The sequence below is a fragment of the Nerophis ophidion genome, linkage group LG25 (genome assembly GCF_033978795.1).
Source record: "Nerophis ophidion isolate RoL-2023_Sa linkage group LG25, RoL_Noph_v1.0, whole genome shotgun sequence".
Taxonomy (NCBI): Eukaryota; Metazoa; Chordata; class Actinopteri; order Syngnathiformes; family Syngnathidae; genus Nerophis; species Nerophis ophidion.
The window spans coordinates 15,041,301-15,054,558 of NC_084635.1; the positions used below are offsets into that span (position 1 = coordinate 15,041,301).

Below are 13,258 nucleotides of genomic sequence, written 5' to 3' on the forward strand. Positions count from 1 at the left end.
ATAGAAATATGACAAAACAGACTTTTTTTTACCCACATACACATAATAATACAGACAAACAAAATAACAAAACGCACACTAGGATCTGATTTCACACACAGATTGAGATACATACACACACACACACCAGTACATGGACACATCAATTGGACTACACACACACACAGAGATTGGGGTTTGCAAATAATTTTGCTCCAACAATATGTCTATATTATTTATTTATTTTTTTTAAACATAATGCCACAAACCATGTGGAGAATAATAATACTTGAAGGGATATAAAATGTATATAAAGCTATTTACACATTCAAGTTAAATTTGTACAAAGTAAAAGTGCATCAAATAATTAAAGATCATCTGGCTTGTTTTTGAGGCTGAAAGTATTCTTTTCTGAGAAAATAAAAGTATTTTTGTGATAAAAAAAAACATCAATTTTCTTGGTGACTTTGAGTTTGACATTGTCATAAATTACTTTAAAAGTTGCTTTTTAACCTCAATTTAAACAAACAGTAAAATATCTTACCTTTTCCTTTCGATTGACAAGTTGAGGCTGCTGCATGTACTATAAAATGTACTACGAGGTAAATAAATATGAGGGGGAAAAAAGAAACAGAGGAGAAGAGACAAAAGATTTGTTGGCCTGAAATTCTCCAAAGATTTCCATCTATGTTCTTCCTCAGAACTGACAGAGCCCCAAAACCTGCGAAGGGTCGACAGGGAGGACGGCGAAATCCGCGGACGAGGGCGGGCCCTGGCGCCGTAACAGTGCAGTTATGCTGTGGGTGTGACAGTGCGGACTCCCGGGGTCAGGGGTCGTGGCGTGGGACAGGTCCAGTGTGCTGAAGAAGCCTCGACTCAGTGATCACGCGCAGCTGTCCAGGTGGCGCCGCTCTGGGTGTTGCAGGGTGGGAGGAATGAGGGGGGTGGTCCCTGAGTGTCGGCTCCCCTGTTGGGAAAGGTGTCTGCTGGGGGCCTCCAACCTGCGTTACCGCTCCTCCGGCATTTTTCCATTTGCTTCCCGCTCGTCCTCATCCTTCCTTTTCTGCCTCTGGAAGAAGCCCAACTAGAGAGAGAAGTACAGTCTAACATCAGTTTTTTTTTCCGTTTTTTTTCTTTTACCTAGTTTTTGTGGTGTACCCTCTTGGTTATTCTGAATAACCGACTCGCCCGCCTACCATCTGTATAATCCTGTGTCCAAACTTTGTCTCTGTACTTTTTTTTTTTTGTTCTTTTACCAAAGGCGATGTATTTTAATTATGTTTCTCATTTCTGTTCTTATTTAATTTGTTTATTAATTTGTTATCCAGGGGTTTTTCCCCCTCTTTGTGGTACATGGTACCTCAACTTTGCAAGGTAAAAGACATGTGAAAATGTTAAAAAAGTTAAAGTACCCATGATTGTCACACACACACTAGGTGTGGCAAAATTATTCTCTGCATTTGACCCATCACCTTGGATCCCCCCCTGGGACATACTTGCCAACCTTGAGACCTCCGATTTCGGGAGGTAGGGGGTGGGGCGGAGGCGTGGTCGGGGCAGGGGGCGTGGTTAAGAGGGGAGGAGTATAATCCACCAACTCGAGTAATTCATATATATATGTATGAAATACCTGACTTTCAGTGAATTCTAGCTGTATATATTTATTATATATATATATATATATATATATATAAATAAAATAAATATTTGAATTTCTGACGGTACCCATCAAATACACAGTAATAAAAACACAGTTCTACTAACTGTACTGTGCTTGCTGGTTACTAAAAAAAACAACAACACTTACCTTTCACTATTTGAGTAACCCTTTTTCTGCCATTTGCGTATTGGCGAGCGATCTCCAAATCCGGGAACATACAGTATATCACTGATGTGTTGTAGACATCCGCAAATGAGAACGGGATGTTGCTTCCAGCTATCAGCATAGCCATCTTTGTCTCAACATAAGTTACACCATTTTGTGAGGTGGGCCATAATACTGGGTTTTGAACTATGCTGCGCTGCGGACGCTTTGTGCTTCGCTGACCGTTCATGGCTGAGTATATCCGTTCGGCCGCCGTGTTCAATGGAGAAGTCTGTTCTACAAAATTTACAGGCAACATACACCTTCCTCTTCGAACTCTCCTGGATAAACTGAAATTCTCGTTTCCAATCGTTCTGGAAGTTGCAAGCGTATTTCTTCACTTTGGTCGTCGACGGTGTAATATATTGGGTTGGAGTCAATAACCAGGCGACGTGATGAAGTTACGTCTCTTTACTGTGGACTTCAGAACAGACTCCCTAATGCATGTTCCTTGACTGCACTTAAATGTAGAATACATGTAGAATATTTTTACATTCTATTCTATGTACAGTAGATGGCAGTATTGTCCTGTTTAAGAGGGTCACAACATTGCTGAGTCAGGTTCTCATGGAGCTTGGGGGGAAGTGGCTTCCAGCTCCGCCTGAATTTCAGGAGATTTTCGGGAGAAAATTTGTCCCGGAAGGTTTTCGGGAGAGGCGCTGAATTTCGTGAGTCTCCCGGAAAATCCGGGAGGGTTGGCAAGTATGATACATCCATCTTCTACCGCTTGTCCCTATTGGGGTCACGGGTGGTGCTGGACCCTAGTAATGATAATAATAATAACAATAATGGATTAGATTTATATTGCGCTTTTCTATTGTTAGATATTCAAAGCGCTCACAGAGAAGTTGGAACCCATCTTTCATTCACACCTGGTGGTGGTAAGCTACATCTGTAGCCACAGCTGCTCTGGGGTAGACTGACGGAAGCGTGGATTCCAGTTTGCGCCTACGGCCCCTCCGACCACCACCAATCGTTCATTCCTCATTCATTCACCAGTGTGAGCGGCACCGGGGGCAACGGTGAAGTGTCCTGCCCAAGGACCCAACGGCAGCGATTTGGATGTCAATAGGTGGGAAGAGAACCTGCAACCCTCAGCTTTCTGGCACGGCCGCTCTACCCACTACGCCAGGGGTCACCAACCTTTTTGAAACCAAGAGCTACTTCTTGGGTACTGATTAATGCGAAGGGCTACCAGTTTAATACACACTTAAATAAATTGCCAGAAATAGACAATTTGCTCAATTTACCTTAAATAAATAATTCTATATATATTAAAAAATGGGTATTTCTGTCTGTCATTCCGTTGTACATTTGTTTTCCTTTTACGGAAGGTTTTTTGTAGAAAACAAATGATGAAAAAACAGTTAATTGAACGGTTTAAAAGAGGAGAAAACACGAGAAAAATAAAAATTAAATTTTGAAACATAGTTTATCTTCAATTTCGACTCTTTAAAATTCAAAATTCAACAGAGAAAAAAATGAAGATAAAAAATAGCTAATTTGAATCTTTTTGAAAAAATGTAAAAAATAATTTTTGGAACATCATTAGTTATTTTTCCTGATTAAGATACATTTTAGAATTTTGATGACATGTTTTAAATAGGTTAAAATCCAATCTGCAATTTGTTATAATATACAAAGACAAATCATTATTTCTTCTAGATTTTCCAGAAAGAAATTCAAAAGACTTTGAAAAAATATTTAAATTTGATTCTACAGATTTTCTAGATTCGCCAGAATATTTTTGGGGAATTTTAATAATAAGTTTGAAGAAATATTTCAAAAATATTCTTCGTCGAAACAACAGAAGCTAAAATAAAGAATTAAATTAAAATGTATTCATAATTTTTTACAATAATAAAAAAATACTTGAACATTGATTTAAATTGGCAGGAAAGAAGACGATGGAGTTTAAAAGGTAAAAAGGTATATGTATTTAAAAATCCTAAAATCATTTTTAAGGTTGTATTTTTTCTCTAAAATTGTCTTTCTGAAAGTTATAATAAGCAAAGTAAAAACATTGAATTTATTTAAACAAGTGAAGACCAAGTCTTTCAAACGTTTTCTTATATTTTCAAATTCTATTTGTGTTTTGTTTCTCTTAGAATTAAAAGTGTCGAGCAAAGCCAGACCAGCTTGCGAGTAAATAAATACAATTTAAAAAATAGAGGCAGCTCACTGGTAAGTGCTGCTATTTGAGCTATTTTTAGAACAGGCCAGCGGGCGACTCATCTGGTTCTTACGGGCTACCTGGTGCCCGCGGGCACCGCGTTGGTGACCCCTGCAATACGCCATGCCGCCCCGACCTATCTCAGCTGCATTGAGGTGGAAGGCGGTGTACACCATGGACAAGTCGGGCCAACATTGCCAACATTGTCTAAAAATGAATTTTCCCATTGGTTACGACACGTCATCATCACAAATCGCGCCGCAGTGTTGGGTAATTTACAACGAGACAGATATCTATGTATTTACATAAATATATATATATATATATATATATATATATATATATATATACACATATACATATATGTATATATATACACACATATATACATATATGTATATATATATATACACATATATACATATATATATACACACATATATATACACACACATATAGATACACACACACATATTAAATATACACACGCACACACACATATATATATATATATATATATATATATATATATATATATGTATATATATATACACACACACATATATATATACACACACACACACACACACACACACACACACACACACACACACACACACACACACACACACACACACACACACACACACATATATATATATATATACATATATATATATATATATATATATATATATATACATATATATATATATATATAGCAACATTTTTGTTTAACCCAAGCGGCCCCTGGGTCAAAAAGTTATACAATGTCGTCCTCGCAATGTCTATGGGTCTAAGTTGAATGCTAAAGTTGACCATCTTCTCAGCTTATGGCCACAACCTTCTACTATCCAGGTGTATATAGTCTAGAATGGACTTTTACCATCTCAGAAACCTTGCAACAGGTCACCGGTTCCCAATGTCAATAGCTGCACAAGATAGTTACCTTTGAGATCAAGGTGCCGCTAAAAGTAGTTCCTTGGCTTTAGCTCTTATAATAATAATATTGCTAATACTTTTGTAGAAGGCAGGTCTCAAAAGGTAAATGGAGTATTGGCGGTTTTTGGATGCAAATTAGAATACACAAAAAAGAGTGTGTGTTCTTGTCTTGCATAGGGATTGCGAATGATAGACAAAATGAGAAGAAAGTACAGTTCCCCCTGAACATCAATGTCCAAATCTGGACTAGAAAACATTTCATTGAACAGAAACAGTGGCGTCTCACTCAAAGTCCTGTTGTGAGGTTTCTTCAGGTTACAAAAGTATGGCACACATTTAAAAAAATGTTGCCACTTTACTCAAAATTGCCGCCTGCACAAATTCAGTTTTCTTCCTGCTGGTTGGAACACACTTACCTTCCAGAGCGCCAAACTGAGCAGAGCTAACAGTAAGAGTCCTCCCAGCGTGCTGCCCAGGATTATCCAAATTGGGATTCGGTAATCTCCTTCCTTTCGGACTTCCAGTATTATCTAGAAATTTGACACAGGAGGAAAACCAATTTTGTAAGCACAGTACTAAGATGAACTAGTCTATTTAAATCCATACTGCAATACTAATTATGGTGTTTTACCACTGAGACAAAATTATAGGCAATACAGTTTTCATTCGCCTCACTTTTTGATTTACCGACGCTAATTTTCGGCAGAATATTTCCCGGGTTTTTGTATAACGTCTCAGTTATTGTACAGCCAAAACATTGCGTGAACATAGTCATTATTGTATCATTCCGCAGAATCAGTATGACGGCAAAATAAGCCGCTTTGGGGCAAAATAATGTTGCCAGTGACAGCACTTTGATAAAGAAGGTTGGAAACACTATTGAATAATAGAATGAACTCGGAGGAATCCGCATACCTCTCCCCTCCCGGACGCCTTTGCGAACAGGAGTCTTCGATATAGATAGAAGTGATGTTAATGTTAATTTTCTTACTTCATCATACAAACCCCGTTTCCATATGAGTTGGGAAATTGTGTTAGATGTAAATATAAATGGAATACAATGAGTTGCAAATCATTTTCAACCCATATTCAATCGAATGCACTACAAAGACAACATATTTGATGTTCAAACTCAAAAACTTAATTTTTTTTTTGCAAATAATAATTAATATTGAATTTCATGGCTGCAACACGTGCCTAAGTAGTTGGGAAAGGGCATGTTCACCACCAAAATAACTAAAAGCTTACCTTTTTTATATTTTCATAGTATGTATATATTATTAAAGGCCTACTGAAACCCACTACTACCGACCACGCAGTCTGATAGTTTATATATCAATGATGAAATATTAACATTGCAACACATGCCAATACGCCGGTTTAGTTTATTAAATTACAATTTTAAATTTCCCGCGGAGTTTCTTGTTGAAAACGTCGTGGAATGATGACGCGTGTTTGTGACGTTATTGGTTGGATTGGACATATTAGCTCAGCACCACTTACGGCTAAAAGTTGTCTCTTTTCATCGCATAATTACACAGTAATTTGGACTTCTGTGTTGCTGAATCGTTTGCAATTTGTTCAATTAATAATGGAGACTATAAAGAAGAATGCTGTTGGTGGAAAGCGGTGTATTGCAGCTGTCTTTAGCACCAAGACACAGCCGGTGTTTCTTTGTTTGTTGTGAAGCTTTAACAGAGAACGGTCAAGCGAACCAGCATGTTTTTGGATGGGAAAATTGTGATATATATCCTACCGGACACATCAGTGGATTATGCGTCCGCCTGCAGTAGCTGTCAAAAAAGGCAGCTGTGATTTTGGCTCCTCGGCTTCTCTCTGAGACACTGGCGTGTTCATCGCAGCCATCCGACTTTGAGGTATGTCTTTACAAGCTCACTAAAACACTATTAAAACAATAAGCAGATAAGGGCTCTTCCAAAATTATCCTAGTAAATGCGTCTAATTACATCTGAAACGCTCACACTTCCGCCGCCCGGAGCTTTTTATTTTATTTTTTTTATTTTTTTATTTTCTAGTCCTTCACTATCAATATCCTCATCCAGGAATCTTTCATCATAGGTCAAATTAATGGGGAAATTGTCGCTTTCTCGGTCCGAATTGCTCTTCCGGCTGGTGGCTCACATTATAAACAATGTGAAAATGTGAGGAGCCCTCACACCAGTGACGTCACGCGCACATCGTCTGCTACTTCCGGTAAAGGCAAGGCTTTTTTATTAGCGACCAAATGTTGCGAACTTTACCGTCAATGTTCTCTACTAAATCCTTTCAGCAAAAATATGGCAATATCGCGAAATGATCAAGTATGTCACATAGAATGGACCTGCTATCCCCGTTTAAATAAGAACATCTCATTTCAGTAGGCCTTTACTGTTGTAATACAAATCTTTATATATCTACAAAGTGGTCCTGAAGAGGTAGGCATTTTTCAGAGGTCTCATGAAGGTAAGAAATACAAGTGTTTGTGTGTGTGTGTGTGTGTGTGTGTGTGTGTGTGTGTGTGTGTGTGTGTGTTTAGAAGGTGACATGGGTTAAAAAGACATACATGTGTCTGGTTAAAAAAATGTAATCAATACTAGAGAAGGAAACAAAAACAAGTACTGTTTTTCTTAGTGTAGTGACCAATAGGTGGCAGCAAAGACAAGCATGTCAGAGCCCACAAGTTGTGCTGCAGGTCCTTTCGGTCCCTGAGCACCACACAGCTCATGAGCTCCCATACCAACTTTCTACTGTTTTTTTTATTTTTTTATTTCTTTTTTGCTTTAAGTTTGGAGACATTTATTGACATTGACCACCAAGCACTTCATTAGGCAATGTTGCATAGGAAAAAAAAAATATCTTCAAACATTCCGAGGACTGAAAAGAACTGGCCAAAGATCCCACAGAGGTCACGTTGCATTCATTCGGTGGAAAATGTTGATATTAGGAAGTGAGACGTAAGTAATTTACAGCTGCAAAATAACTGACTAAATATCGTATGGATGAAAAAAGGAAATAGCGATTAACCCCATGCTAAAGTAATGCTGAAATAGGGTAGGAGTGTTAAATCAGGGGTCACCAACCTTTTTGAAACCAAGAACTACTTCTTGGGTACTGATTAATGTGAAGGGCTACCAGTTTGATACACACTTAAATACATTGCCAGAAATAGTCAATTTGCTCAATTTACCTTTAATAGATAGGTCTATATATATATATATATATATATATATATATATATATATATATATATATATATATATATATATATATAAAATGAGTATTTTTGTCTGTCATTCTGTCGTACATTTTTTTTCCTTTTACAGAATGTTTTTTGTAGAGAATAAATGATGAAAAAACACTTAATTGAACGGTTTAAAAGAGGAGTAAACACGAAAACATTTGAAATACAATTTTGAAACATAGTTTATCTTCAATTTCGACTGTTTAAAATTCAAAATTCAACCGAAAAAAAATTAATTAGAAAAACTAGCTTATTCGAATCTTTTTGAAAAAATTAAAAGAAAATTTATGGAACATCATTAGTAATTTTTCCTGATTAATATTCATTTTAGAATCTTGATGACATGTTTTAAATAGGTTAAAATCCTATCTGCACTTTGTGAGAATGTATAACAAATTGGACCAAGCTATATTTCTAACAAAGACTAATCATTATTTCTTCTAGATTTTCCAGAACAAAAATTTGAAAAGAAATTCAAAAGACTTTGAAATAAGATTCAAATTTGATTCTAAAGATTTTTTTTAGATTTGCCAGAATATTTTTGGGGAATTTTAATTTTAAATAAATATTTCACATATATTCTTTGTAAAAAAAAAACAGAAGCTAAAATGAAGAATTAAATTAAAATGTTATTATTATTCTTTAATATAAAAAAAAATAATTTACTTGAACATTGATTTAAATTGTCAGGAAAGAAGAGGAAGGAAGTTAAAAGGTAAAAAGATATATGTGTTTAAAATCCTAGAAAATCATTTTTAAGGTTGTATTTTTCCTCTAAAATTGTCTTTCTGAAAGTTATAAGAAGCAAAGTAAAAAAATAAATTAATTCATTTAAACAAGTGAAGACCAAGTCTTTCAAATATTTTCTTGGATTTTCAAATTCTATTTGAGATTTGTCTCTCTTAGAATGTCGAGCAAAGTAAGACCAGCTTGCTAGTAAATAAAAAAAAAAAATAGAGCCAGCTCACTGGTAAGTGCTGCTATTTGAGCTATTTTTAGAACAGGCCAGCGGGCTACTCATCTGGTCCTTACGGGCTACTTGGTGCCCGCGGGCACCGCGTTGGTGACCCCTGCGTTAAATAAAAGCCTAAATTAAGGCAGTTTTGCAATAATCATGTATAAATATTCCACAATCTCTTTAATAAAAAACACAATGAGTAATAAAAATAACCTACTTTCTTGTGTCTGGTCTCCTCTTGCACACATGGCAATTATCTGGCCAGACTTCCTGTCTTAACAGCAAAACTGTTCTTTTATTCTTGTGGTTTCTTTGTTTTTGGATGGCACAATTAACAGCAGGTGTGTGATCTTTGATTGGATTAATACAAATCCTGGTTCAATCAGAAGGGGTATTTAAAAAGTTCTCGTCATCATCGTGTTGACATTTTGATATCGAGACACGAGGACGGCACTCATGGATCTACGTTGCTTCAAACAGGATGTTCTTAGAGCAGGGGTCACCACGGGGTGCCCGCGGGCACCAGGTAGCCCGTAAGGACAGATGAGTCGCCCGCTGGCCTGTTCTAAAAATAGCTCAAATAGCAGCACTTACCAGTGAGCTGCCTGTATTTTTAAAATTTTATTTATTTACAAGCAAGCTGGTCTCGCTTTGCTCGACATTTTTTATATTAAGACGGACAAAACTCAAATAGAATTTGAAAATCCAAGAAAATATTTCAAATACTTGGTCATCACTTGTTTAAATAAATTCATTCATTTTTTTACTTTGCTTCTTAAAACTTTCAGAAAGAGAATTTTAGAGAAAAATAAAACCTTAAAAATGATTTTAGGATTTTTAAACACATACACCCTTTTTACCTTTTAAATTCCTTCCTCTTCTTTCCTGGCAATTTAAATCAATGTTCAAGTACATTTCTTTTTTATTGTAAAGAATAATAAATACATTTTAATTTAATTCTTCATTTTAGCTAGTGTTTTCTCTACGAAGAATATTTCTGAAATATTTCTTCAAACTTATTATGATTAAAATAAATAAAAAATATTCTGGCAAATCTAAAAAATCTGTAGAATCAATCTTATCTCAAAGTCTTTTGAATTTCTTTTAAAAATGTTGTTCTGGAAAGTCTAGAAGAAATGATTTGTCTTTGTTAGAAATATAGCTTGTTCCAATTTGCTATATATTCTAACAAAGTGCAGATTGGATTTTAACCTATTTAAAACATGTCATCAAGATTCTAAAATTAATCTTAATCAGGAAAAATTACGAATTATGTTCCATAAATTATTATTTTTTTTTCTCAAAAAGATTCGAATTAGCTAGTTTTTCTCTTCTTTTTTTTCGGTTGAATTTTGAATTTTAAAGAGTCGAAATTAAAGATAAACTATGTTTCAAAATTTTATTTGAATTTTTTTTCCCATTTTCTCTTCTTTTAAACCGTTCAATTAAGTGTTTTTTTCATCATTTATTCTCTACAAAAAAATCACCCGTAAAAGGAAAACAAATGTACGACAGAATGACAGACAAAAATACCCATATATATATATATATATATATATATATATATATATATATATATATATATATATATATATATATATTATATATATATATAATATATATATATATATATATATATATATATATATATATATATATATATTAAAGGTAAATTGAGCAAATTGGCTAGTTCTGGCAATTTATTTAACTGTGTATCAAACTGGTAGCCCTTCGCATTAATCAGTACCCAAGAAGTAGCTCTTTGTTTCAAAAAGGTTGGTGACCCCTGTCTTAGAGGGACGTGGCCACTGAGCTTAGGGCGTCAACAGCAGGTTGCAACAGCGATACCAAGAATTGAATCGTGATGTTGTGAATTTTGCATCTGATTTCTTGTTAGAGAACAGCAAATCTGTCAAAATTACATTAACCCTTGACCAAAAAAATCTAGCTTTTTTGCATTTTTCCCACTCTTTGACCAATCAGTGGTTAAATGTTTTAAATTAATAATGTATTTATTATTTTATATATATTATAATACTTTATTAATAATTTAATGATTAAAGGGATGAAATTTTGCCTAATAATTTTGATAAGTTTATTTTAAAAAATGGCATCATGGCACTTGTTGCAAAGTTATTCCAAATAGGAGATATTTATTTACTATATACTCTCACCCTTTGCCCATTTTGGTCGCCCATTAAAGGCCTACTGAAATGAGTTTCTTATTTAAACGGGGATAGCAGGTCCATTCTATGTGTCATACTTGATCATTTCGCGATATTGCCATATTTTTGCTGAAAGGATTTAGTAGAGAACATCGACGATAAAGTTTGCAACTTTTGGTCGCTAATAAAAAAGCCTCGCCTGTACCGGAAGTAGCAGACGATGTGCGAGTGATGTCACTGGTTGTAGGGCTCCTCACATCCTCACATTGTTTACAATCATGGCCACCAGCAGCGAGAGCGGCTTCGGACCGAGAAAGCAACAATTTCCCCATTAATTTGAGAGAGGATGAAAGATTTGTGGATAAGGATAGTGACAGTGAAGAACTAGAAAAAAAAAAAAGGCGAGGACCGTGGGAGCGATTCAGATGTTATTAGACACATTTACTGAGACAATTCTGGAAAACCTTTATCTGCTTATTGTGTTACTAGTGTTTTAGTGAGATTATATACTAGATAAAAGTCGGAGGGGTGTGGCCAAGGGTGTGGTGACCGCCAGTGTCTCCGGTGGGAGGAGGTAAGAGAGTCCGCAGCTGCAGGAGGACGCAAGCTCCGCTCATGTCTACGGTAAGAGCCGACTTATTACCACAATTTTCTCACCGAAACCTGCCAGTTGACATGTGGTCGGGAATCATGTTCGCTTGACCGCACTGTTCCATAGTAAAGCTTCACCTTCGGGAATGTAAACAAGGAAACACCGGCTGTGTTTGTGTGGCTAAAGGCAGCTGCAATTCACCGCTTCCCACCTACATATTTCTTCTTTGACTACTCCATTATTAATTGAACAAATTGCAAAAGATTTAGCAACACAGATGTCCTGAATACTGTGTAATTATGCGATGGAAAGAGACGACTTTTAGCCGTGATCGGTGCTGGAAGAACATGTCTACTACAACCGGTGATGTCACGCGCACGCATCAACATACGCGTCATCATTCTGCGACGTTTTCAACAGGATATTCGCGGGAAATTTAAAATTGCAATTTACTAAACTCAACCGGCCGTATTGGCATGTGTTGCAATGTTAATATTTCATCATTGATATATAAACTATCAGACTCCGTGGTCGGTAGTAGTGGGTTTCAGTAGGCCTTTAATAATTGAATGATTAAAGGGGTGAAATTGTGCCTAATAATTTTGAATAAGTTTATTTTTAAAATGGTATCATGGCACTTGTTGCAAAGTTATTCCAAATAGGAGATATTTATTTACTATAATCTCTCACCCTTTGCCCATTTTGGTCGCCCATTAAATCCCATTGTAGCACATATCTTTCAATGTACCATATTTTCCGGACTATGAAGCACACTTAAAATTCTTTTTTTTCCCTTATAAATCGAATGTGCACCTTATAACCCGGTGCGCCTAATGTAAGGAATAAGTTTGGTTGAGCTTACTCACCTCAAAGCTAAAGTATTGCACTTGGTACATGGTCTCATGATTAAGTGTGACCAGTAGATTGCAGTCAAACATAAGAGATAAGTGTAGACGGTACTATGATTGCAATATGTCTTAAGTAAACAATACCAACATTTTAAATGTTCCGTTGAAAATATAGAACATTACACACGGTGCTCAAGAATCTATCAAAATGTTTTAGTACGACTTTGGTAAGCGATGAAGCCACACCGCTTGAAGGACTGTCGGCGCATTAAACATACGAGTATTATTATGGTGTGTGTATAAGGCAGGGGTCGGCAACCCGGGGCTCTGGAGCCGCATGCGGCTCTTTAGCGCCGCCCTAGCGGCTCTCTGGAGCGATTTCAAAAATATATGAAAAATGGAAATGGTGAGAGGAATGAACATATTTTTTGTTTTAATTTGGTTTATGTAGGAGGACAAACATGACACAAACCTCCATAATTGCTATAAATAACAC

The 13,258-nt window shown here is 35.9% G+C and overlaps 1 protein-coding gene across 3 annotated transcripts in view; it reads right to left on the minus strand.

The window, feature by feature from the left end:
* Window positions 1–205: 205 nt before the first annotated feature.
* itga11a (integrin, alpha 11a) overlaps window positions 206–13,258 on the minus strand; it is a 310,434-nt gene continuing 297,381 nt past the window's right edge. For all 3 annotated transcript variants that reach the window (XM_061887056.1, XM_061887057.1, XM_061887055.1), the window contains 2 exons: window positions 5,375–5,488; window positions 206–1,063 (listed from right to left, as the gene is read on the minus strand). In XM_061887056.1, coding sequence (XP_061743040.1) covers window positions 986–1,063; window positions 5,375–5,488 — 192 coding nt within the window. In that variant the 3' untranslated portion in view covers window positions 206–985. The remainder of the gene's footprint in view (window positions 1,064–5,374; window positions 5,489–13,258) is intronic.